Here is a 23,285-nt window from a genome sequence, read left to right on the forward strand (position 1 = left end):
ATGCACGTATTAGAGAGTTGAATTGATTTTTCGTTGTTTGTTCTTCGCTTGGTTTTTATAGCTATTTTATACATTTTAATTTAAAATCTGCTAATTGGTAAGAATTTAAATCTTGACCTTACCAAATACCTTGTAAGCGCCTCTACTAATCTCTAGAATGTCCAATTAACACCTTAAGTGAGCGAGAAGTGAATTAAAAAGCATGTTGCCACGATTATAGACACCTAAATCAGTATATAGCGATTATTCAACCAAATAGCAGTCCATGGTATTTCGGACTATCTCAACACACTGTGCGTGACAATTTTCCGAATTTTTTATTGAATGAGTCGCCGTCATCGATGCAGCTTATCCATCGCATCTTGGACAACTTCCTGTCCAGATAGCAAAGGTTACAGTAACTCATCCAGTCGTCAGTGAAAATGTGCGGCCAGCATGAGTTGGCCAATAAAGAATGTCTGATGTGCATTTTCCCCAAACTCCCTCCCTCACTCACTCACTTATTTTTATTTATGCCACAATTCTGGCTGAGGATGAGCGCGTTATCGGCTTAGAGAAACGAGCGGAAAAGATACTAACTATAAAGCTGTCGCCGCGCAATCTATGCAAATGGCAACTGGGGCTTATCTCGCGGCTTTCCGAAATCGGCCGAGTATCACGTAGTCCCAGAGTCTGCACTCCGCACTTTGTGAGCATCTAATTGACGCGTCGGGCGGCGCTATCAATAGAGCGAATCCGGGCAATCGAAGCATATACATCTATCGACTGTGACAAATTTCGCAGAATGCCGATGCCAAGCGTGTTTATCGCGTAATGTGATGTCTGCAGAATTTCGGGTCCGATAATACCATCAACCCGAGCTACTATGCATCAACTTTGGACGCGTGACTCCGGTGGCATATAAAAGGCCCGGACGCATCTTGATTGGCATTGAGTTTCGAAACTGACTCAGAACTGCAAGAACATGGTCGGGAGAAGGGTGATTGGTCTCTGTTTTGGAATACTCTTACAAGTGATGCTGGCGACCGCTGGACAGGGTCGGATGAGCATGCTCTGTTCCGACGACGACACACCAGCCTGTGCCCAGAGCCGCGAAAATGGAATGTACTTTTTGTTCGCCAACGAGTGTGACCTTCGGAAGGCCCAGCGGGGCAACCTCATGAATGGCCCTCTATGTGAGTACTATCTACCGATAACAAAATAACGAAAGAAATATTTTGAAACTTTGTCAACATACGAGGAAAATCAAGAATAAGCTAATATTTATTTTGATTTGATATATCAGTACTTGAACATGTCGAAAAATACCCTTCTAATTTTTGACCTTTTATTATATGTTCTGCTCAGATGACGTTACCCTCCGCTTCTGCTTTCCCAGCTGCGAATTTGAGTGCAGCTCAAGGTATCAGCCAGTTTGTGGGATCAGCTCGAAGTCGGGGGAACGAAAGACCTTCAGGAGTCGCTGCGAAATGCTGCGAACCGCTTGCATCTCCCGGTCAGACTGGATGGTCCATCAATGGGGAGTGTGCCCAAAAGCCAACGCGGTGCCCCAGAGCAGTGAAAAGACGCCCGTACCCGTGCCCTGCACCAGGATCTATCGACCTGTATGCGCCATGTACGCGGGTGTCAAGTCAACCTTCTCCAACGAGTGTTTGGTGAACGCGGAAAACATCAAGACCCAAAGAAGTGAGTTATATTAAAGCCTAAACTAATCTACTACAAATACGAAGTCGCATGAAGTACGAATATGCAAAATGTACCTCGTATCTCCTTATTCGAGAACTGTAACAAAATGCGATAAGATAAACAATAATTTAACATGATTTTCTCCTTCCCAGACTGGCGCATCGTTTCCGAGGGTCTTTGTGGCGAGGACAGCACCAAGATGAAGCACAGTCGCAAGCAGAAGCCGAAGGCCAAGCCCAAGTCGGATGCGGAGCGCACCAAGCGGAGCCACAGAGGCACGAGGCTGTCCACTCAGGCGGAAGACTTCCAGATACCGGAGGACGCCGTGGAGATCTACGCTCCCTCGACCTTTCACACGCAGTTCATCAGCCAGTCGGGCGCCATGGAGAAGAGCTACTCGCTGCCCGCCAGGAAGCCCTATGTGGTGCTCCCCCCCAAATCGAAGCGGCGAATCACCACAAAGCCTTGTGTATTCGGCAATCAGTCCGTTTGCGGCAACTTAAGAGGCCAGAGTCGTACCTTTTCCAACGTGTGTGAACTCATGGAGTTTAGCCAAAAAGTCGGAAATGGTAAGTGTTTAATGGGTATTACATATATGCTGGGAATATTACAACCTCACACCTACATTTCGTTAAAGTCGCATTCTTAATATGGGTAAATCCTTCAATTTTGAACTTAATTAGGCTTAAAATCAATGACTATAATGACTCTATTATTTCTAAAATTTATATGGGCTATAAATCATAAGTCATAATTCTTACTTCTGCCTTAATCATTCTTTAACATACCATATTCAAATCGTTGGATTCTCCACAGCATGGACCATTGCCCACGATGGAGCCTGTCGCCGCTGCGACAAGACGTGCCCTACGGTGTATCAACCTATTTGTGCCACCAGAAACGGCATCAATCACACAATCGTCAACGAGTGCTATTTGGAGCGAGTGCGCTGCAAGGATCCAAAAAGCAGTAAGTTTGATCGGTATATTTCTTAACCATTTTTAGATAACATTGCAATGTAAACTTCTTCCAGTTTGGAAGCTATCTCACAAAGGTAAGTGCGCCAAACCAGTGAGCAACCCACGGCACATTTACTCCACTGGTAAAAGTCGCCCAACGTCGTTGGTGCCAAGTGTTTTATACGGAAAGAGCACCACCACACCACGAAGCCGCTTCAGGAAACCAGTACGTAGGTTCACAACCACAAGGACTCCAACCACACCATACAAGCCACGTCAGCTGGCGATGACAAATTTCACAGCCACTTCGCCTTCCCTGGAAGCGAATAATCGCAAAATACGCAAAATTGAGCTAGCCGCTGCGGGATTTGCGGGCTTGGGTGCGTCAAGCGGGTCAAATTACCTGAGCTCTGAGGAGGATGCTTTCTGGTCCTCTGATGACAGTTGGCTGGTGCAGAAAACTCTCGATAATGTCAAGGGCTTACTTGGCAATAAGCCTACTTCCTTTAAGAAGGCGCACGGTGAGAAGTACCCACTGTCCTATTGGATTGTCCCACCAAGGCAAACAAGTACTACCAGCACCACCACAGCTCCACCACCAGCTAAACTACCAGCTGTTCTCAGCATGGCATCCACGGAGCTATTGAATTTGGATTTTGGAAACCCTGCCGGCGCTTACGAAGAAGCTGATCACGAATCGATGCTCATGCCGACCACTAAAGAGGACACCACCTCAACCTCAACCACGCCTGTGCCCAGCACCACTACTCCGCCCAACTTCACCGAACCTTCAACCACTGAATTGCCCACCAGCTTTGACGTTGCCTCTGACTCGGTGGAAACGGTCAGTGAAGACTCCACCACTGATTTCGGAGAAACGACTGATTTAACGGGCTCAACGACCAGCAACGATTCCAGCACCTCAGATGCACCACAACCTTCGACCACAGAGGCCGAGGAGTTGAACAGCCAAACCACGGGGAGCGAGTCCACAACCACCGTGGCCTCCGACGAGCTGTCCACGACCACCTTGAATGCGGACTACGCGGCGGATGAGTCATTTACCGAGTCCAGTGGTCAGACCTCCATCTATGGGCTCGACAAGAACTCCTTGATCATGAGGTTGCTACGTGCCAGAAGTAACCAAAACGTGCTCATCTAGTTACGTAACTCTGTTAAACATAGATTTAAGTTGTTGATTGCTTACGTTTCCAATAAATACAAGACTTAAATATACATACGTTCTATCTTTGCACATGGTTAATACTTAAAAAAAACAAAAATATGCAGAATTAATAGTAATAGTATTAACAGTAACTATTCATTTATTTATAACTACCAAAACATCAATACGGGCGGATGGAAAGTGTTCCTCTTGCATGATATATGCAAACATATAATCAGGAAATCAAATTTCTTCAAGATAAAGTTCATATAAGGTTATGTAGCGTTCTATGTCGATTTATTTATTTTAAACAAAGTAAGTTGAAAGGTTTGAAGAACAATTTTTGAAAGTTCTATTTAGTTATAACAAACAGCCTATAGGCAGGCAGAGACAAAGATGGACTGGTCGACATAAATCGAGTCGGATGTTAATGCTGAATATCTATTATTTCGGTGAACTGGCTTTTTAAAATAAATTTGCTTAAATTTATTTAACGATCGTTAGTTTTTACATTCTGTTTCAGAGTTCGACTTTAAGCCTGCCGTTTCAGTTGAAGTTTCAGAGCTTATCCCGTTTATCCAAGACTTGCACCTTACATACTTTAAGGTCTTAAGGTATTACATTCTACATTTTTGCCTGCTGCCATCTTGCGGAAGCGAGGAGAAGAACTTGTCCAGTGGCACCTCTAGTATTTATGTGACTTTTCATCTAGATGGCGCTATTTGAGCAAGCACACATGCGAGTAAAACTACATGCGATTATGTAAACTCAAACCATTCGAATTCGCTTCACATACAGGCAAATTCTGTTTAATTTTACCAATCGAATTCGCTTCACATATAGTCGAATTCGGTTTGATTTTACATTATTACACGAGTTAAGTTACGTGCGTACTTATATGTATTTATCCTTTGACTATTTATAAATAAAGTAGATACCATCTGCGACATAAAGAACACTATTGTGCGCTCTTCTATATATACGTTTAAAGCCTTCTTCAAGTTTTTATTTAGTAACATTAAATATTTCTACACTTCACTCGCCGGTAAATTGTTTCCAATTTTTTTTATGTCGCAGTTATAAATAAGACTTTCGGGAACGGACTAGTTTCCGTAGAAACGGACATGACAATATCAACTGGAGTACCGATCAGGAATATATATACATATATATTATATATGGTTGCAAATGTCTGGACTGGTAATTAGACAACCTTTGCAAGGGTATAAAACTGTTGAAATATGAAGAGATCAGTTTGTAAAACTTATAGCTCCAGTTGCTTATATGGTGAATTTTTCAAATCGAAAAAAATAATATTTGCTGACATTAGGATTCGGAGAAAAAGCAATAATTATTATATATATTTCTATAATAATTTAAAATATATCTTACATAATCTATTAGAATAATAGGATTAATATTAAAGTGTTCTATAACGATTTCTATACCTTCTTACCGCAAAATAATTTATAAAGGAAATATATCGGATTCTTGCCTTCTAAACACTGCTTTGCAAAAAAACTTATTAATTTAATTTTCTCTTCTTGCAAAAGGCTTAAAAATAACTGGTTACTTCTTAGATTTCACACCAGGTCACAGTCAATTTAATATGTTTGTCGAGTTGATCCACACTACACACATGTGTTGCGTTCTTTACTTAACATTTTTTATTCCGTAAAATAATATGAAACTTTCGCGCACCATTTAATTACCCTCATTTTATCCTATGGAGCTCTACACTTAATAGCGCCTCTAATATCGACTTCCCAAGTTTTAAGTCTCGTTATTTTTTATCTTCATATTTTTGTATCGCAATAAAGGTCAATTAGGCGTGGTAATGGAATTCGCATTTGGTTTGGAAACATGCACTAAAACGGCATAGCACCAAGCCAATCGGGCAGGGGCATCTCATCGGAAATTTCACTATCAAACTGGTCAAGGCCGTAACCACGTTTTTACGACCCAGGACTGTCTGGTGGCCAACTTAGCATGGCCAGTGGCACCTTGACAATTATCAGCCCATCCGGCCACCTCTTCGGGCAGGCAAATGGTCCAAAAATCTTGGCACATCGGATTTGCTTAATTGCCTGGGCAATTTGGTCTCGGTTTCGGCCTCTCACCGCCTTTGTTAATTTCTCGTAAAAGTCGTTTCGAGCCGTGGATTGTGGTGCAAATCCGAAATCCTCGGAATACCCGCACGTTTGCGTGCTCCTCGTGATTTAATATGTAGGCATCAAATGGGGCAGGCAGTGGGGTGGGCTTTTGGTAATTGTTGTTAGCCGCTTGCCGGCCAAATATTTTCGATCCTGGCTCAAAGACGATGTTTACAATAAATTGGCGTTCGGCAGAAACTGAAAACTTTCTTCGCAGCTGTGTGGGCCGATGGATTCTAGCCGATTGATTCCAGCCGGGGGCCACTCATACGATTACCTCATTCTCATTAAATGCGACCCCAGACGGTGGCCACCGAGCAGCATGTAGCCATCATCCAATCAATCTCACTGCGAGTGGTGTCAGTCAGCGCTGCTCGAGAATTCGACGCAAAAAGAGTCGGCAAGCTGCGCCAATTGTTACTTTCACTAGTCCATAATGCAACAGGGGCAATGCATCTCCAGCTCCGACAACAACAACTTTCGCATCCCGTGTCTGCGGCTTGGTAATTAAGACGGTCACAGCTCCATCCCCATCTCCAGCTCGAAATAGTCATTTATTCCCAGGCAGCATGCACTGGAGTAAAGTGAAGTATGCAAATTGCACGATGCAATAGCCACCCGGTGCATGGCCAGCTTAAACCCGCATAAATGCACATTTGCACTTATTCTGATTGGCATCGTTGGCTCGAACGGCAACTGCAACTGCCACTGGCAGTGGCGCCAGGCCATCGTAATTGTATCGGGGCACGGATCGCGATTCACTTTCGATGGCCGGCTTTCATTGGGACGCACACTCACACGCAGCGGGAAGGCGGTCAATTGGCGGTTGCCTGGCTTCATAATCCCGCGACAATGCGATTCAATTTGTTGTCGATCGAACGCTGATCACCGATCGCAGATCGCAACTATCAGCTAGCAGATCGCAGATCGCTGACCCAGAAACTTTCAGTGGTAGTGGCAGTGGCATTGGCATTGGCGGCAGGAATTGCGATTCCGGTGCATGCCCCAAGCTCATACTCCATGTTCCATGCTCCATGCTCCATCTACATGAGCACTAGCTGCGAAAACCAGTAGAGTTGGCTAGTGGTTGCGGCTGCGCGATAAAAGGAGCAGCAAGCACCTCTCGGTTGCCATTTGCGAGTCGTCCATTCAGCCGTGCGGTGGTGTCCCAGTGATCTTGCTGTCATCCCGCGTTATATCGAGTCCGAATCCGAATCCAAGTTCCGACCACAAACATGCTGCTGTGTCGCGTTGTGCTGGCACTGCTGCTACTTGTGCTACTCCACTACTGCCAGGCGGAGGATGAAGGCGAAACCACCCAGCATGGAGCAGTGCTGGTCTCCCTGGCTGAGACCATGGCCAGAGCGGCAGGATCGCAGCTCGTCCAAGCCGATCCCTTCATCTCGCGCAACCAGAAGCAGTGCTTTGAGACCCGCAGTCTGGTGTCCTGCATCAAGTACAAGGCCAGCAAATTGATCTGGAAGCTGGCCACCAACAGCATGGGCTTCTTCCCCAGCGAGTACGGGCGAGATCTGGCCGGGGACAGAGGCCGCTGGCTGAGATTAGTCCAGTTGGGCGAGCCCGCCGACGAGGTGGTCGTGTTCAACGACGCCAAGAGCTTGGAAGGTGGGTCCGTGCAATCGAAAGTTGTTTTCGCGCAAATCTCCAGCTCGAATCTTCGAGCTTGGGGAGCGGGGACGGGGACTTTAATTGATCACCTGCGCCTGGTCAGTATCCACAGCAAATGGATGACCCACTGCGGATGTTTACGATCCATCCGGTTGTAAATTAATTTGAAGAATTATAGCCTCTGGTCTTGCATTTCTCGTGGCTCTAATTGACTTTGTTTGTTTTGCAGGTGACAGCGAACTGACGATGATTCTCAAGTTCCTGAAGAGGGCAGTGGAGACCTTTGGGCGAAACCACGGACTCCAACTGAGGCTGAACAGCGAGGGTGGAGCGAGAGTCATGGAGGAATCGGGTGGGTGTTGAAAAAAGCTACCATTATGAACTGAAATATAATGCACATACACCCCACTTAGAAGCCCGATTGAAGCGCAAGAAGAAGAAGTGGCTCATCATCCTGCCCCTCGTCATCCTGATGAAGATCGCTCACCTGAAGATGACTTTGGTGAGCATGCTGATGGGCGTGCTGGGCATGAACGTGCTGCTGGTCGGCGGCGTGGGCTGGCTGATCCACTACCTTAAGTACAAGACCATGTGCAAGATCCACCCGCACCTGGTGCAGACGCACTCGCACGTCTACGAGTCAGATCCCTCGGACTACTCCCAGTTCGTGGGCAGCGGCAGCTACTCCAACTCGTACTCCCCGTACAGCTCCGGATCGGGAGCTCCTCACGAGTTGGGCGGCAATAGCTACAGCAAGGACTGGGCCACGAGTAAGGCCTACAACGCGCACAACTATCTGGACACGATCAGCAAGCGGATACAGTAGGGGATCCGAGGAACCAAACGGACTTGTGCCAACTATACCGAAACCTAGTAAATTGTTACTCGTCGCCGTCATCGCGCCATTAGCTTAGGTAATTTATTTGTATCCTAATAAAGATATATATTTTTTTTTTTAATCTGCAAACCCACACTATGAAGTTTTAATAAAAGGATGGCTCAAAACAATATTAACAGAGGTTCTGAGTAGAGAGACCGAAAACGGATTACACATTAAATAATATTTATTCTGTTCACATTTTCATTACAAAATGGCAAATATAATGCCATGCGAAATTTCGATTTCATTTATACAGTCGGGCGATTTACAAAAAAAATATTAGTGCAACGGCAGCAAAGCGCGCAGTCAGAATGTAAATATTTCTCTAGGCAAATTGTACATGTACCATACATGTATACTAACAAATACTATTTTCATATAGATTTTCAACATTTATTGGCGGTCACCAATTGAAAATCTTTCCTGAGATGATTTTCCCGCTGGCCCCGCGGATTTACCAGAGCAAACAATTCTCGTACAGGCATAAAGCAATTTGTTTATGACGAAAGCAAACAAGCACTTCCCCACAGACACCACTGGCCCAAAAAGCAAAAAAAAACCAAAAAACCAAATAAAAATGAAAACAAAAGCGTGTGAGTGGCGATGGGCTCTAGTGTTTACCCGGTTCTTATCAGTGGCATTGCCTTTGTTTACCAAACAATGGGGATTTGCCTTCCGAGAAGCCATTTCAATTTGGTCGAATCAATACGCCTACCAACTCCGAATTCTCTGTCCGAAATCGGAAAATTAAATTTTGCCTAGGAGTGAGTTTTCAAGGAAATTTAACGGAAATGTGAAAATGCTTGCTTTGCGATTTATCGGCCGACACATTTTATATATTTTTTTTTAAATTTCTTAATTGCCACTGTCATCGCGTTCATCATGCCGAAAGTAAAGTATAGTGGCTCTTGCTTGCAGCTGGTATGTTGAAATTGGTTTAAGATTCCGTTTGCGACTCCACACTTATAAGCCAATTTACCAAATGCGGCCTGTGTGATTTAGATAAATTCATTTCACAACGAATTATGGCCGAAAGTCCAGCAACTTCTGTGGCAGACACGTGGGGTTTTTCTTATCAGCGAAAAACGAGCCATACGTTGAGCGAAATCGTGGGGATAGTGTCTTGGCATAGGCTCCTAATCTATATCCATACTATTTTATTCACGCCATTGGATAAAATTAAATTGAGAGTTTAAGAAACACACTTCTTCCTTCGAGGCTGATAGCTACTGAGGTGTATTTTCAGAGAGAACATACCTCCATTACCCTGATAGATATTTTCTTAAATTTTATGCATCTTGCTTCATTGAAATATACGCACTACTAACACTTTATGTCATTCAACCAAAAATGAATGTCATCCTCGTTTTCAGCTATATCGATTCAAATGCTAAAAAGATTTCCACGAATAACTTCGTCTGTTTGCTGCTGGCACAATGAAATATGTGTTGGCTTCCCATATAGATTTATTTGTTATTTTTGCATTTTGTTTATGCCGCAGGCGATTCTTCTTCTTCTTCTAGGCCCCAGCCGGGCCAATATAGAAATGCTATGTTCGGCGTCCTTTATGTTCCGATGTTTACCAGCTTCTTATCAGGCCTGCCTTTGTTTGCCGTACAATTTGCTGCGGACTCCCAAGAAGCCATGCCACGAATTGTTTGGCCAGCCAACTACGCACGCCCCGTAATCAATTGGTTTAATGCCAGTTAAGTCCCCATCGGGCCAACTGGCCGATATCTGCCGCAACACATGTAAATGGTTTAGCCGTGCAAATATCAGTGCGCACATTCATCTGTTTGCTGTCATTTATGGCCCGATGGCATGATGCAAAGCCAACAAAAGGCTGAATTTTAGTGTTGCTCCAGCAACTGTCAGATATGTGGAGAAAAACAACACGAATGGAAAGTGGTGTCAGCGAATGAATTTATGGGCCTTAATGTTAACTGAACGTCGGGCGAGGGGAATCAATAACTTAATGCAACTGTTACGTACACAGAAAGTTTTAGAGCAGTAGCCCATATCTCCTTATGCTGGAAATTTAGATGATGCAAGAATTAACTATATCTAAAGTAATTGACCACTTTATTTATATTTTGTGAGTTATACCAACTGCATAGTCTTGAGTTCTTATATCACAATTTAAAAATGATAATTTAGTTAAAGAGTTATACTATACTAAACAGTTATATGCTAAGAGAGATGACACAATCACTTTAAGCAGTTCGAAGAGTGACGTGGCTTCTGCGGATTTGGTCACCTCTATCTACGTAATAACTCAGGAATATTCATGCGTGGCAACCCAGCCACGATAAAAACTGCACTCAGATTTAAGGTATACAATCTAGTAATTACCCCAGGTTGTGTATGGTAAATTATTACTATCGTGGCGGTTAGCAGACTTGACTGATAAGACAGTCGCTTGGTGTAAATATAAACGCTTCCAGATGCTGCGAGCTCATACACTTGAGATCGCAGTGCCCTAGAACCAGTCACCATGTTCCTACCCAGCTGGCTAACAGAGGATTACATCCAAAAGGCCCTTCAGGAGTTCCACAAGGACGATCAGCTACGTGTCCAGAAGGTGTGCGCCAAGCCAGCTACAGGGAAAGGAGAGAACTTCGTGGGTGTGATGACTCGTATCTATGTGGACTTTCAGCATGGAGATGGAACCAAGCAAAAGCAATCCTACATCCTAAAGCAGGCAGTATCTTCAGATGCTCCACAGGCAAAAATATTCGCTGAGTACGATGTATACAACAGGGAACTGGATATGTACGACATTGTGCTGCCCAAAATGTCCAAGATTCTCCAAGAGGCTGCTTTCAACGATAAGCTGATGGCGGAAGCTATAGTCGTTGATCGGGAACGCACCGTCATGATCCTCGAGGATCTGGCTCCTCTGCGCTACACGAATGCAGACAGGGTGAAGCAACTGGACATGGCACATACTAAGCTCGTCCTGGATATGATGGCAAAGTTTCACGCTGCAGCCATTATCCTGAATCAACGGGAGCCGGATCTCCTCAGCCGGAACTACTCATCGCACTTCTTCTCAAGGGACAAAAAAGGTTACGGGCAGGTGTTTGTTGGCCTGTTCAAGGCATTCATAAGGTACGTTAAGACCAAGCCGAATCTAAAGAATCGCTATGCGAACAAGTTGGACAATATTGTCACCAATTTAATGGAATACGCCGCCAAATCTGTCGATGTGGGAGAAAAGGACTTGCAGACTCTGGTTCACGGCGATTGCTGGACTACCAACGTTATGTACCTGTACGATGATGAGGGAAATCCGACCACAGTACTCCCCATAGACTTCCAGTTCAGTACTTGGACATCTCCGGCTGTGGATTTGCATTACTTCTTCAGTACTTCGCTGAAATCCGACGTGAAGGCGGAGGAATTGGAGCTTGTGCAGTACCATTATTATGCCTTAAAAAGCACCTTGGAAGCACTTTCCTATAAGGGATCCTTCCCCAGCCTGGTTGAGTATCAGCTGCAGTTCGAGAAACGTAGATTTTTGAGTAAGTTCAGAATAAAGGAACCCTTAGATTACATTTTACTAACGGCAATATTTTCTTATAAAGGCTTAATTATTGCTAACGTATTTCAACCCATAATGGTATACCAAGGCAACGAGGACTGCGACTTCATAAATTTCTATCGGGAAACCGCAGAAGCCATCAAGTTTCAGGACTCGATGTACGAAAACGAGGAAATTCAGAGAAGAATTGACACAATACTACCAATTCTTGATGCCAAGGGATTTTTGGAGGCCCATTGAAATAACATATTTTAAATAATCTGTTTATTAGCTATGAATAATAATAATTTTGAGCTTTAACCAAAAATGACAAAACTTTTTCAGAGGACAAAATGCTAAATTCGGATTAGATTTAAGCACGGACATATACAATCAAGGCTGAGGATTGTGTATTTGCAAAACACTAAAATGTTAGAAACAATAATGACTAGACAGATCTCAAGCAGTTCCCTGGGGGAATGACTTGACATTGTAGAATGTGCCATTTCACGATGACATCGTATTATAGTGGAATCACTCGAGATCTGAGATAACACAATAAAAGCTATTACAACTCTTATCGCATCTGCACCATAATAATATTATTAATGGTCTCCGATAAGGCTATAATTCGTCAAAATATAAACGTGAGCAACCGAGCTAAGTCGTCAAAAGATCGAGGAATCGCACCACGTAAGAAATGCCTCTCACCTGGACAGGACTTATTAGTTGTGCAAAAAAGCCCAGCTATAGATTCCCAGCGATGGGGAAAACTATTAATTCTTGAGCTGATATCAATTTTGACTATCGGCGATGGAACGCTTCAGATGAGATCTTGAAGCAGGCCCTTCCCAAAGACGTTCAAAAGGCGAAGTCGTTCTTTGGGAGTGATCCATACATCCGGAAAATGGACAAGATCGATCGACCAGGCGACCTTCCATAGAAGGAACTCCTAGAGGAAGCCGGACTGGGCGGAAAGCAAACTAGATATTCCATGGCCGAAGACCGGGTGTAAAAGCTCAAAAATTCCGTATAAGATCATTGTGCCGTATAAGTTCATCAATGCAGTGCAGTTGGACTTGGTTTACACCAAGCTGACTCCGGAAATGTTAGCAAAGTTCCATGCTGCCTTCATAATCCTGTGAGGCGGATATATAAGGTTCATTGATGGACAACCGAACATAAAGAAAGCAATGACAACAATTTGGAGAAGGTGTGTACCCACATCGTATAGTGTAGAGTGAGGGTAATCAGTTATGGCTATTTTCAGTTCAGCACCTTCGCCTTCGCCAACCGTTGGTTAGCCCCACTGTTTGCGGTACCACCATTCTTAGGGACAGGAGCTCCGAGTTTGTTGAGCATCATTTTAGAGTCCTAAAAGCGATCCTTGACTAATTATAGATCTAAAGAGGCCTCAGACCTCTCTAGTGTTTAGTGTCAAATCCAGATACTGATATAGATATTTATAAATAGATCAATACATAAAAGACATTTTGCGTGTATATTACATTCTTTGGTATGTTTCTAGTGTGGTGTTTATTCATTTTATTGTCCACAGTTAGGGTAGGTTTCCCATAATGGCTTGAATGCCAAACAACTTTTTGGAGAGCAAAGATAAGCTATCAGCAGGCACCAAATTATTTTATAATAATATTATAATTATCTCGTTTCGTCATTTTGGCGTCACATTTTGGCGAGGTATGATAAAATGCCATCTTGGCCTTAACTGTTTAGGTAGAACCATATTTTATATGACTCAAATTTCCAGGCACACGCAACTTTCTGGCATCCCCTCGACCAGTGTGCGAAGCTTTTCCACCCCTAGCTTCAGTGATAAGAAAGCTCCGCACAGCTGACGGACCAAAATCCAAAACAAACTCGAAGCGAGGGCCCACGGCCTGTTGACCAAGTGCGATGCCTTCAGTCGCGACTTTTGTGCCACGCGGCGTATACGCAACGCGCACCGGCACATAACGAATCAGACGGATATATCGGCGGGACGAGGCTATATAAGCAGGGGATGCGCACCAAAAGCCAACAGATGGTCGCTGACTGTGCACGCGTGTGGTTATCGGAGATCAGTAAACAGCCCAACTAAACACCGAAACTTACTGTAATAAAAAAACGGGGAATAAGCGAAATATCAAAATGCGGCCGCATATTTATTTTGAATTTTGAGGCGGCCGAGCGAGCACAAGGGCCCCCAAACTCTTTGGATTTGCACGGAATCCAGAATTCCGAGAGGTATGCCATCGACGCAGTGTTTTGTGTTTGTTTTCCCACAATGTGCCGTCATTAAAAAGTTGAAGTGTGAGGATTTCGCACGGAGCCTCGACATTTACGACCGTTTTTCCCTGATGCGAAGTGGTCCGCGGAAATTCGCTAATTGTCCGCCGGACGTTCCGCAGTTGTCGGTATTTATTATGATTATTTTTCCGAACGCGCTCCAATGAATCTGGACTGCAAGTTGTGAATATATCGAGAAAAAAATTATTATTCCCCCGCGAGTCTTTCGGGATAACAAATCTTTCGAGCCCGTAAAGCCAATTGAAGTGCGTGGGCAAATAGCAAAAATTATTTTTGAACACAATACGGGACAGTTGGTGTCCTCGAGAATCTGCTGGGTGGGTTTCGTTCGATGGAAACTTAATGAATGTGTATTTTGCGTAATGAGATGTAAACGACTGGTGCAGTTCAACAAAAAATACAACCAAAAGTTCATTTACTTAATGGGATTATTAATGGACTCTGAATAAAGAAGCGGATTTCCCGCCACATGTCGAAAAAAGTTCCGTGCGCTAAAGGAAAATTCTGACAAGAATATTGCAGCAATAATAATTATAATGACATGAAGAATTAACCATCTAGAGTCAAACAAATTGTGTATATTTATGTTTGAAATAATTAAGACAGAGCACTTATTGTAGAGCACTTTAGGTCTGATTAAAACATATGTTTCTCGGTATTCAGTCATTTATGCCTATCGATTGGGAACGAAATTAATAAATTGAAATAAATAGCCTATTTCAACGGAAATAATTTACAAAAAAAATCTTTTTTTTGGATTTTATTGATAACATTTTATTGAATGACGTTTAGATTCTATAAAATATAACTTTACTTAAAATAAAGCTGTATACTTAATGTAAATTCCAAGTCAGGGCTATAGAGATTAGGAAAAGGATCAAAGTGCACATCTAACATGAAGTGTTTTGTTAATGTTAAATGAAGTTCTTATTACATGAAGTCAATTTAAAGTTTGAGGTGTTACCGCCCAACTGAGCATGACTTGAACGGGACCTTGAAGGTCCTCAAAGTGCGCCGGAATCTGGAAAATGTTGCAAAAGTTATGCATACCAATGTATGCGAAGATGGAACCCCCATGGCACTTTAAAAGTGAAACTATCTTGTGCAAACTTTTAGCTTCGGGCCCGTGTGCCTGCAGCCTTAAGGATTAAGCTGTGTCAGAAACTCTGCTCAGTTTTAGGAATTTTTGGTGCATTTTAATTAAGTCGATTATGCCGGCAACCAGATTGCCCAGATTAAATGCTAGGTGCATCGGATCCCTTGAATGAAAGCATCCATTAGCTGAATTGTTATCATTTCTTTTAATTTCAAGAGCAAAGACACAACGCGAAGTCCCATGAGTGCATTCCAAGTTGAAAACTAAGTGAGCAACTGCTGCTTTGGCAGCCGGAAAAACAGAGATTCACTCGTGTCACTCGCAGAAGGAAAAACAACAACCGACGGCCAGGAAAACAATACGGTACCACGCACTATAGCAAATATATAGCATACATATCCCCAGGGCGAAGGAGATTGCCAGGACGATGGTGAGTGTAATTGCAATATAAATACTTAAAGCCAGCTCAAGAAGCCATTTCGGAGTAGATGTCAAACGGAACGAAATTACTTTGTTCCCAAAATGAAAAAGTTTGTTCGAGTTGCTTTGGGGGAATCGGTTGTGTTCTGAGTTGGCCATATGGTTGTGTAGCAGCTCCCACTTCGTTGGCATTTGCAGAGTGCCTCGCCAGATTGAGAACCATACAAATTTCAAAATAATGCTCCCTCCTGCCGGCCAATTTAAAAACTCGGAGAAGGCTTAGAAGTCGTGTAGAGCTATATCAATTTACCTGGTTACACAATCGCATGACATTTTCGTGGTCGGGACTTTGTGTGCTCGTACTAGGGGCTTTTATTTTTATCCTAACACCCTGTGGCTTTCCTTTGACACCAAATAAGTGTTAAGCGACACACAGAACATGATTAAATTGCGAGGACTCAGACAAATGGCTAGAATTTGCGTTCAGCCCTTAGGCAGCTTAGCCGATTAGTTCCCTAGAAACCCAGTTTGGCTCTGTGCCAGATGTCTCCGCTTAAGCACCGCTCTTTCCTACCAAGTGAATGATTTGGAGTTGACCAGCCGCACAGATGAGGCCAATTCAAACTGCCTCCCACCTCCATCTTGTTGAAACTAAATCGCCTTCAATTAATAAGGAAAAAGTCCTGGGGCAAGCAAAGGGCGCCCAATAACCGTCTGATAAATTCATCAGGCGGCTGTGTTTCCAGCAAACAAATCGCACAAGCAGCAATAAAATTCATCTTATAGTGGGCGAAACAAGAGACCCACCACACATAAATCACAAAAATAGCTGACTAAAAGTGCCAGCAGCTTGGAATCCGCACGAGCTTCCCGGAAAACGGATGGCATTTAAAATCTTTGTCATGCTCCGCTTATCCAGTGAGGCGGAAATACTGTAGGCACTCGGATTGCAAAAATTATTCCAATTTTGTGACAACTGCCGATTACTTGAGGCTGCTTTACATAATTTTCCCCACACAAACTTCCTTTCTGCTTCCGAGTTGAGAAAGCAGCTGCGCAGTGATTTCCCCTTTTGCTTTGGGGAACAGAACATGTAAATTCAATTTCCACCTTGCAAGTCAATCCATCGAAGTCGTTGTTGTTTTGGACTGTGATTGGAACTTTTGCGACAAATTGGTGATCAACTTCGGACAGTGTTTTATGCTCCTTTTTCCTATGCTGAAACTTTCCATTAGGTCCTTGCCCGCAGCGGAAGGGGAATCCCACTTTGCAGACTGGCCAGTTTGCGGTCGACAGACTTTGCCATTTAGGACTCCCATGTTTGAGTTGAAGTGCAAATATTAGTCAATTAAGAGCCGGCCAACTTGAAATTAAATTTCCATGGAAACTTGCTCTTCGCCTCGATGCCCGATACCCGATGCCCGATGCCCGATACCCGATGCCCCGAAATTCCCACACCCTATCTGGTATCTGGCGAGTTAATCCCCCGATTGGCGAGATTTATTAGCGCCTCATTTATCGCAGCTGTCAGGGGCACATAATGCATACCTTTGGGCGCCTCTATAAGTCTGTTTCGCCCACCTTCGAGTGAGGCATCGGATTTTATCGATACTGACAAGTGCGCAGCCATCCGGCGCATAAAATTACACAATTATTTTTAGCAAATGTCGTCATTTATAACCTGCCTGTTCTGTTTCTGTTTTTGTGTGTTTGCTTTGGTATCTGGATCTGGGTCTGACGGCTGTCCCTCGACACCGGAATATCTTGATCTGGCACAAATACCAGGCATCAAAACCAAACGCACATTTCCCCGGAGGAAACGGCACTTTTGACTTTTTCCAATTAAATGCATGTCTCGCCCTGATGTGCTGCATAAATTACGGCGACGGGTAATGCATGAATATTTACGAGGGAAAACAACCGACTAACTGAGATATTGCATAAATTGACTACAAATGGGAACACATTTTTCACAAATAAGGGACTTGCGAAACTTTAAAACAAAGCGAATTACTTTGCCTTGCCAAAGTTATCCTGTAGCAGATAATTCGAGAGTCGAGTCGAGTCGAATCGAGTCCTTTGAGTCAAGGCCATTGTCTGTGTTCAGAAGGGCATTAAAATGCGAATGCCAAGGGCGTTTGAAGTTTTATCAAGCCCCGAGATCTGAACTCAATTATTAAAATGGCTCACTGGCAAACGGATTTAGCATCAAGATGAGGCGATAAGCACTATGATTTTACGTTGACATAGATAGTTCTGTAACCGCTTTTCAGCTTTTAGACTTCCGTTTGATTTTCAGTGTCTTTGTCTATTTTTTGATTTTTTTTGTTAAAAGTTTTGAAAAATTCTCCTCTGCATTGATGAACAGAAAACCACTTTTGAGAATACATTTGATGCAATTGTATATTTTGGTATCATTAAAAATGGAATTTAATAGAACCTAAATGTCTTTAATAATGATGATCTAGTAAATAACCCAAAAACCTTTTAAATAATTAGTATATGAGGTATATTATGACTTGCGAGTAACATCTCGTTCGGTTGATTTTGGCAATTGCTCTTTTATAGATATGGACGGTCAGTTCTATTCCAATATACGAATTCTGCGTAAGGTTACACTGTATTTCTCCCAGTGTCTGTCTGCGACTAAGTGAGTGAGTGAGGCGTCAGAACTTTCATGCATGTCGTATGCCCATAGAATCCTTTGGTGCTGGGCCACCTACTGGCACCGAACAAACTTTTTATACGATTATTGCCCCGTATTTCAGGCCACAAAGCATTAAACAAGCCAGTGGAATTTGCCATTCGCAGCTCGCTAGAAAGTGTGGCGTGTGCAGCAAGCCAATCTCATAAATCATACGTGATGTGGCACGCAAAGTTGCTGCTTCCTTGCCCCCTGACAATTGAATATTTCATGCCGCGGATTTGGGGAATAACGAGACCCTGTTTGCCTCCTTCGTTCCGCAGATAATCAGCATGAACCAGACGGAAACCACCCAGCTGGCGGCTGGGGAGCATCTTAGTGGATACGCCAGCAGCAGCAACAGCGTGCGCTATCTGGACGACCGGCATCCGCTGGACTACCTTGACCTGGGCACGGTGCACGCCCTCAACACCACTGCCATCAACACCTCGGATCTGAACGAGACTGGGAGCAGGCCGCTGGACCCGGTGCTCATCGATAGGTTCCTGAGCAACAGGGCGGTGGACAGCCCTTGGTACCACATGCTCATCAGCATGTACGGCGTGCTAATCGTCTTCGGCGCCCTAGGCAACACCCTGGTGGTTATAGCCGTCATCCGGAAGCCCATCATGCGCACTGCTCGCAATCTGTTCATCCTGAACCTGGCCATATCGGGTGAGTTGCCATTCCCACTGACAGCCGGAGCAAGTGTGAGTCTCATCCGAGCGGACTTTCAGACCTACTTTTATGCCTAGTCACCATGCCGCTGACCTTGATGGAGATCCTGTCCAAGTACTGGCCCTACGGCTCCTGCTCCATCCTGTGCAAAACGATTGCCATGCTGCAGGCACTTTGTATTTTCGTGTCGACAATATCCATAACGGCCATTGCCTTCGACAGATATCAGGTTAGTCGCTGCTCGAGCCTTTTTAGTGCCAACATTAGTATGTAAATGGGGCCATCAATGGGGCAAATCGTGTTCCAATATTAATGAGGTGAATGCCTTCAATTTGTAACCATTAAATTTGACGTTGAGGGAAAATCGATGGGCTCTGAGTAAATATTTGGCGATTACATAGGGGCTTAACCCACGATTAAACCTATTTTTATGGTGTCGAAACAAGGACCATTAAAAAGGGTTGATGGATTATAAACAGAAGGATTATTAGGTATTGATTATAAATAGCCGGCATATTCTGGGGGTAAATACTTATACTTAAAAGGTGGGATGTGGAGAAGTAGAACGCATATAAATTAATCCGATTTTTTAATCAATTTAAGGCGAGTGGACAATTGGTGTTTCTTACATTATTAAACAAAGAAATCCTTCTAAGTTTGCTTTAATATCATTTTATACTTACCCAATTATTGATGATTAAATAATAGTAATTGCCTGGTTAGAAAAACCAATTCTAATTGTACTTCACACTCTTATAGCAATCGATGAAATATTATATTTGCTTATAAATTGTTTTTGGACTCAGTATAATTCACAGTGCCAATGGGTAATAGGATTCCAAGCCCTCAAATATCCTAACCGTCTTACCTCACTTCTAGGTGATCGTGTACCCCACGCGGGACAGCCTGCAGTTCGTGGGCGCGGTGACGATCCTGGCGGGGATCTGGGCACTGGCACTGCTGCTGGCCTCGCCGTTGTTCGTCTACAAGGAGCTGATCAACACAGACACGCCGGCGCTCCTGCAGCAGATCGGGCTGCAGGACACGATCCCGTACTGCATCGAAGACTGGCCAAGTCGCAACGGGCGCTTCTACTACTCGATCTTCTCGCTGTGCGTACAATACCTGGTGCCCATCCTGATCGTCTCGGTGGCCTACTTCGGGATCTACAACAAGCTGAAGAGCCGCATCACTGTGGTGGCCGTACAGGCGTCCTCCGCCCAGCGGAAGGTGGAGCGGGGGCGGCGGATGAAGCGCACCAACTGCCTGCTGATCAGCATCGCCATCATCTTCGGCGTTTCTTGGCTGCCGCTGAACTTTTTCAACCTGTACGCGGACATGGAGCGCTCGCCGGTCACTCAGAGCATGCTAGTACGCTACGCCATCTGCCACATGATCGGCATGAGCTCCGCCTGCTCCAATCCGCTGCTCTACGGCTGGCTCAACGACAACTTCCGTAAAGAATTTCAAGAACTGCTCTGCCGTTGCTCAGACACTAATGTTGCTCTTAACGGTCACACGACAGGCTGCAACGTCCAGGCGGCGGCGCGCAGGCGTCGCAAGTTGGGCGCCGAACTCTCCAAGGGCGAGCTCAAGCTGTTGGGGCCGGGAGGCGCCCAGAGCGGTACCGCCGGCGGCGAGGGCGGTCTGGCGGCCACCGACTTCATGACCGGCCACCACGAGGGCGGACTGCGCAGCGCCATAACCGAGTCGGTGGCCCTCACGGACCACAACCCCGTGCCCTCGGAGGTCACCAAGCTGATGCCGCGGTAAAGCACAGGGTAGTCCTAAGGTCCTTGAGGTCTGGTCTCGTGTCTAAGTCCTCAGGACACACGCGTGCATGTCCTTTTGTGCGCCCTCGGGCTGATTGGATTTGCATGCTCCAAACGTCGCTGCTGCTCGCTTTACGTTTCACTTGTTCCAACTGCAACTGCCACCTCTGCAGCACACTGAACGAAAAGCCGTGTCCTTTAATCGGGAAACACTCTGGCTGTTAATTCTATAAGCAGACGAGTCAAACGTTTCTAGCGTTCTAAAAGTTCCTAGCTTATGTTTATTTTATTTTCTATATCAATAACGATTGCTTCGTTCCCAATTATATGCTTGTTTTCATCTTTTTTAATGTAACAATTGATCAAAAGCCAAAAGCAAGCTTTAAAATATTTGTGTAAATATCGTTTCCCAATTTGTTCACCTTAACTTTATCTTAAGATACTCTTAATCTTTATTCCGATAATCATTAACTTAACATTAACTTAACATTAACTTAACATTACTAATTGTACAAATATTTCTGATCTAAGGGGCTTGCTCTTTCCGGCTCCAACATGGATTCCTTTTCAGTTGACTAACTAGGCATATATTTTTGTCAGTGTATGCATGCGCTTCTCTTATCGTTGCCTTGTCGAGCTGTAACTCTTGTCGTTGCCATGTTGTGACATTATTTGCTTTTGAGCAGCAATCGATTATGACCCGCCTTTTGTGACACATTTTCAGTTTGGAACAGTACTAAATTGGCAATCAATCCTGGAGCAGCGGGCGGCTGGAGCAGCGTTCTAGGGAGGCGACTAACTGTCGCCCTTAGATTTAACACATATTGTCCAGTGATCCAAAGCCAAGCTGAGTTAGCCCTAAGTTAAGACACACGCGAGTAAGAGCTCGAAGCCTGTAATCTATTCTTAAACGACCATCTCATGGCATCCATCATCAACGTCGGACTAAGTCTATGGTTAGATCACTTTCGTATCGAATGCCGAAAAGTAATTGAATGAGCCCCCAATTGGATTTCGGGTATTTGATAAGTCGAATATGCCTAAGACTCGAATAAGTTCTCTCAACAGTTCCTAGGAAATATTTTCGTTTTATCTCATAGCATTTCTTGGTCATCTAAGCTAAGGATTAGCTATATTTGATGTTCTGTTCGCTATTCAATAATGATAGGATAAGTTGAAGTTCACTAAGCCAAAGTGAATTTAAAGTATAGTCCATAATTGTAAAAGATAACTTTAAAATAAATGTCAGCTGCTCTTAAACATTCAATGCAATTGTTTCAATATCTGCAATGGGCGAAGAGTGCACAACACCGAATAAATTCGTAATAAATGTTGTTTGAAAGATCCTTCATTTTAAAACGTTTTCACTGCAAATGCGCAAGTGTGGCTGAAGTGCCAATTAGAGAAGCCTCTCTTTCATTGTTAAAATGTGCAACTTAAAGAGCTTCTAATGTTCGAAACTTCAGAATGTTTATTTTCCTTACACAAATGAAGTGGCAATTTGGAATAAATATGTATCTAAAATTAAGCAAGGTAAGTTGTCTTAAGATTCTGTATAGGTATGGAGTAGGTAAGGTATGTAAATTGAAATATATTTGATCTCTTTAAAGACATTTTAAACACGATTTAAATGATTCCCTAGTAAGTGAGCCAAAAAAAGGGACACCGTGTCTCGAAGTTTAACAACCACAGCAATAAAGAGCAGCTGACCCGCCCAACACTTAACCTTTGAGACTTTTGTGGGTTCGACACTCAAGCAGCCGCAGCATAAAAACCTACGACCCATAAAAATAGCGCATGAGTATGTGCGACACAGCAGTAAGGAAGTTCAAGAACCAGAATACCTGTAGATATAGGATATATACTTGAGAAACACTGCTTTTAAACAGCTGAGCAGCCCACTAGCAAGGCCCTTGAAACTTAAATAGCCATTCCAATTAAGGTAGTTTCGGGTTTCGGTAATAAATAAGTCATTAGCAGATGTGGTAAGGCCCTCTGGATGAGCGACAGGTATGCGAAATTAGTGTATGATTAAATTTCAATTTGGGAACAAGCACCTTCGTGGGCGAAAGGTCGGTGTCACCATCTCCTCAAAGTCGCAGGTGGGTTCATAGTTCGGCGACGTGTGACACAAACGTGACCGGTGGCGAGTGAATTATGGATCATAGCCGAAAAGAGAAATGTTCCCACCAGGCACCGGCAGCGAGAAAATAAAGCAAAAAACAAAATAAACTAATTAAAAATTTCGTTGGGAATGAGTGATGCGACAGGTGAGGCCTCATCACCTCACCTGTTTCTGGCTGCTGTAAAACTGTCAACGGTTTGTTTTGACGG

At 43.9% G+C, this 23,285-nt stretch overlaps 4 protein-coding genes across 5 annotated transcripts; all 4 read left to right on the plus strand.

Annotated features, from left to right (window-relative positions):
* The first annotated feature begins 953 nt into the window (after nucleotides 1–953).
* Nucleotides 954–3,864, plus strand: LOC117143532. Its single transcript, XM_033308264.1, has 5 exons — nucleotides 954–1,175; nucleotides 1,348–1,686; nucleotides 1,839–2,255; nucleotides 2,503–2,655; nucleotides 2,720–3,864. Exons 1-5 carry the CDS (start codon nucleotides 965–967, stop codon nucleotides 3,805–3,807), a joined length of 2,208 nt encoding a protein of 735 aa, XP_033164155.1. The 5' UTR covers nucleotides 954–964; the 3' UTR covers nucleotides 3,808–3,864.
* Nucleotides 3,865–7,081: 3,217 nt separating this feature from the next.
* LOC117143508 lies at nucleotides 7,082–8,563 on the plus strand. The gene is made up of 3 exons (XM_033308230.1): nucleotides 7,082–7,589; nucleotides 7,822–7,944; nucleotides 8,006–8,563. Exons 1-3 carry the CDS (start codon nucleotides 7,199–7,201, stop codon nucleotides 8,416–8,418), a joined length of 927 nt encoding a protein of 308 aa, XP_033164121.1. The 5' UTR covers nucleotides 7,082–7,198; the 3' UTR covers nucleotides 8,419–8,563.
* A 2,372-nt stretch (nucleotides 8,564–10,935) lies between these two features.
* LOC117143520 lies at nucleotides 10,936–12,343 on the plus strand. Its single transcript, XM_033308242.1, has 2 exons — nucleotides 10,936–11,996; nucleotides 12,060–12,343. The coding sequence occupies exons 1-2, from the start codon at nucleotides 10,967–10,969 to the stop codon at nucleotides 12,254–12,256; spliced, it is 1,227 nt and encodes a 408-aa protein (XP_033164133.1). The 5' UTR covers nucleotides 10,936–10,966; the 3' UTR covers nucleotides 12,257–12,343.
* Nucleotides 12,344–13,973: 1,630 nt separating this feature from the next.
* On the plus strand, nucleotides 13,974–22,180 carry LOC117145442 (neuropeptide F receptor). Of its 2 annotated transcripts, XM_033311100.1 has the most exons (6): nucleotides 13,974–14,239; nucleotides 15,615–15,828; nucleotides 18,786–19,176; nucleotides 19,239–19,408; nucleotides 20,059–20,635; nucleotides 20,705–22,180. In XM_033311100.1, the coding sequence occupies exons 2-6, from the start codon at nucleotides 15,826–15,828 to the stop codon at nucleotides 20,950–20,952; spliced, it is 1,389 nt and encodes a 462-aa protein (XP_033166991.1). In that variant the 5' UTR covers nucleotides 13,974–14,239; nucleotides 15,615–15,825; the 3' UTR covers nucleotides 20,953–22,180. The 2 variants fall into 2 exon arrangements, with proteins under 2 accessions (XP_033166991.1, XP_033166990.1); XM_033311099.1 differs by having other exon boundaries at nucleotides 20,059–22,180.
* Nucleotides 22,181–23,285: the final 1,105 nt, after the last annotated feature.

Source organism: Drosophila mauritiana, chromosome 3R, assembly GCF_004382145.1.
Source record: "Drosophila mauritiana strain mau12 chromosome 3R, ASM438214v1, whole genome shotgun sequence".
Lineage (NCBI taxonomy): Eukaryota > Metazoa > Arthropoda > Insecta > Diptera > Drosophilidae > Drosophila > Drosophila mauritiana.

Coding starts and splice junctions, on each gene's coding strand:
- LOC117145442 (XM_033311099.1), top strand. Junction 19,177..19,238: donor CCTGAACCTGGCCATATCGG/GTGAGTTGCCAT, acceptor GCGGACTTTCAG/ACCTACTTTTATGCCTAGTC. Junction 19,409..20,058: donor TTGCCTTCGACAGATATCAG/GTTAGTCGCTGC, acceptor CCTCACTTCTAG/GTGATCGTGTACCCCACGCG.
- LOC117143532 (XM_033308264.1), top strand. CDS start 965: ATGGTCGGGAGAAGGGTGATTGGTCTCTGTTTTGGAATACTCTTACAA. Junction 1,176..1,347: donor CCTCATGAATGGCCCTCTAT/GTGAGTACTATC, acceptor TGTTCTGCTCAG/ATGACGTTACCCTCCGCTTC. Junction 1,687..1,838: donor AAACATCAAGACCCAAAGAA/GTGAGTTATATT, acceptor TCTCCTTCCCAG/ACTGGCGCATCGTTTCCGAG.
- LOC117143508 (XM_033308230.1), top strand. CDS start 7,199: ATGCTGCTGTGTCGCGTTGTGCTGGCACTGCTGCTACTTGTGCTACTC. Junction 7,590..7,821: donor CGACGCCAAGAGCTTGGAAG/GTGGGTCCGTGC, acceptor TTTGTTTTGCAG/GTGACAGCGAACTGACGATG. Junction 7,945..8,005: donor GAGAGTCATGGAGGAATCGG/GTGGGTGTTGAA, acceptor CACCCCACTTAG/AAGCCCGATTGAAGCGCAAG.
- LOC117143520 (XM_033308242.1), top strand. CDS start 10,967: ATGTTCCTACCCAGCTGGCTAACAGAGGATTACATCCAAAAGGCCCTT. Junction 11,997..12,059: donor CGAGAAACGTAGATTTTTGA/GTAAGTTCAGAA, acceptor TTTCTTATAAAG/GCTTAATTATTGCTAACGTA.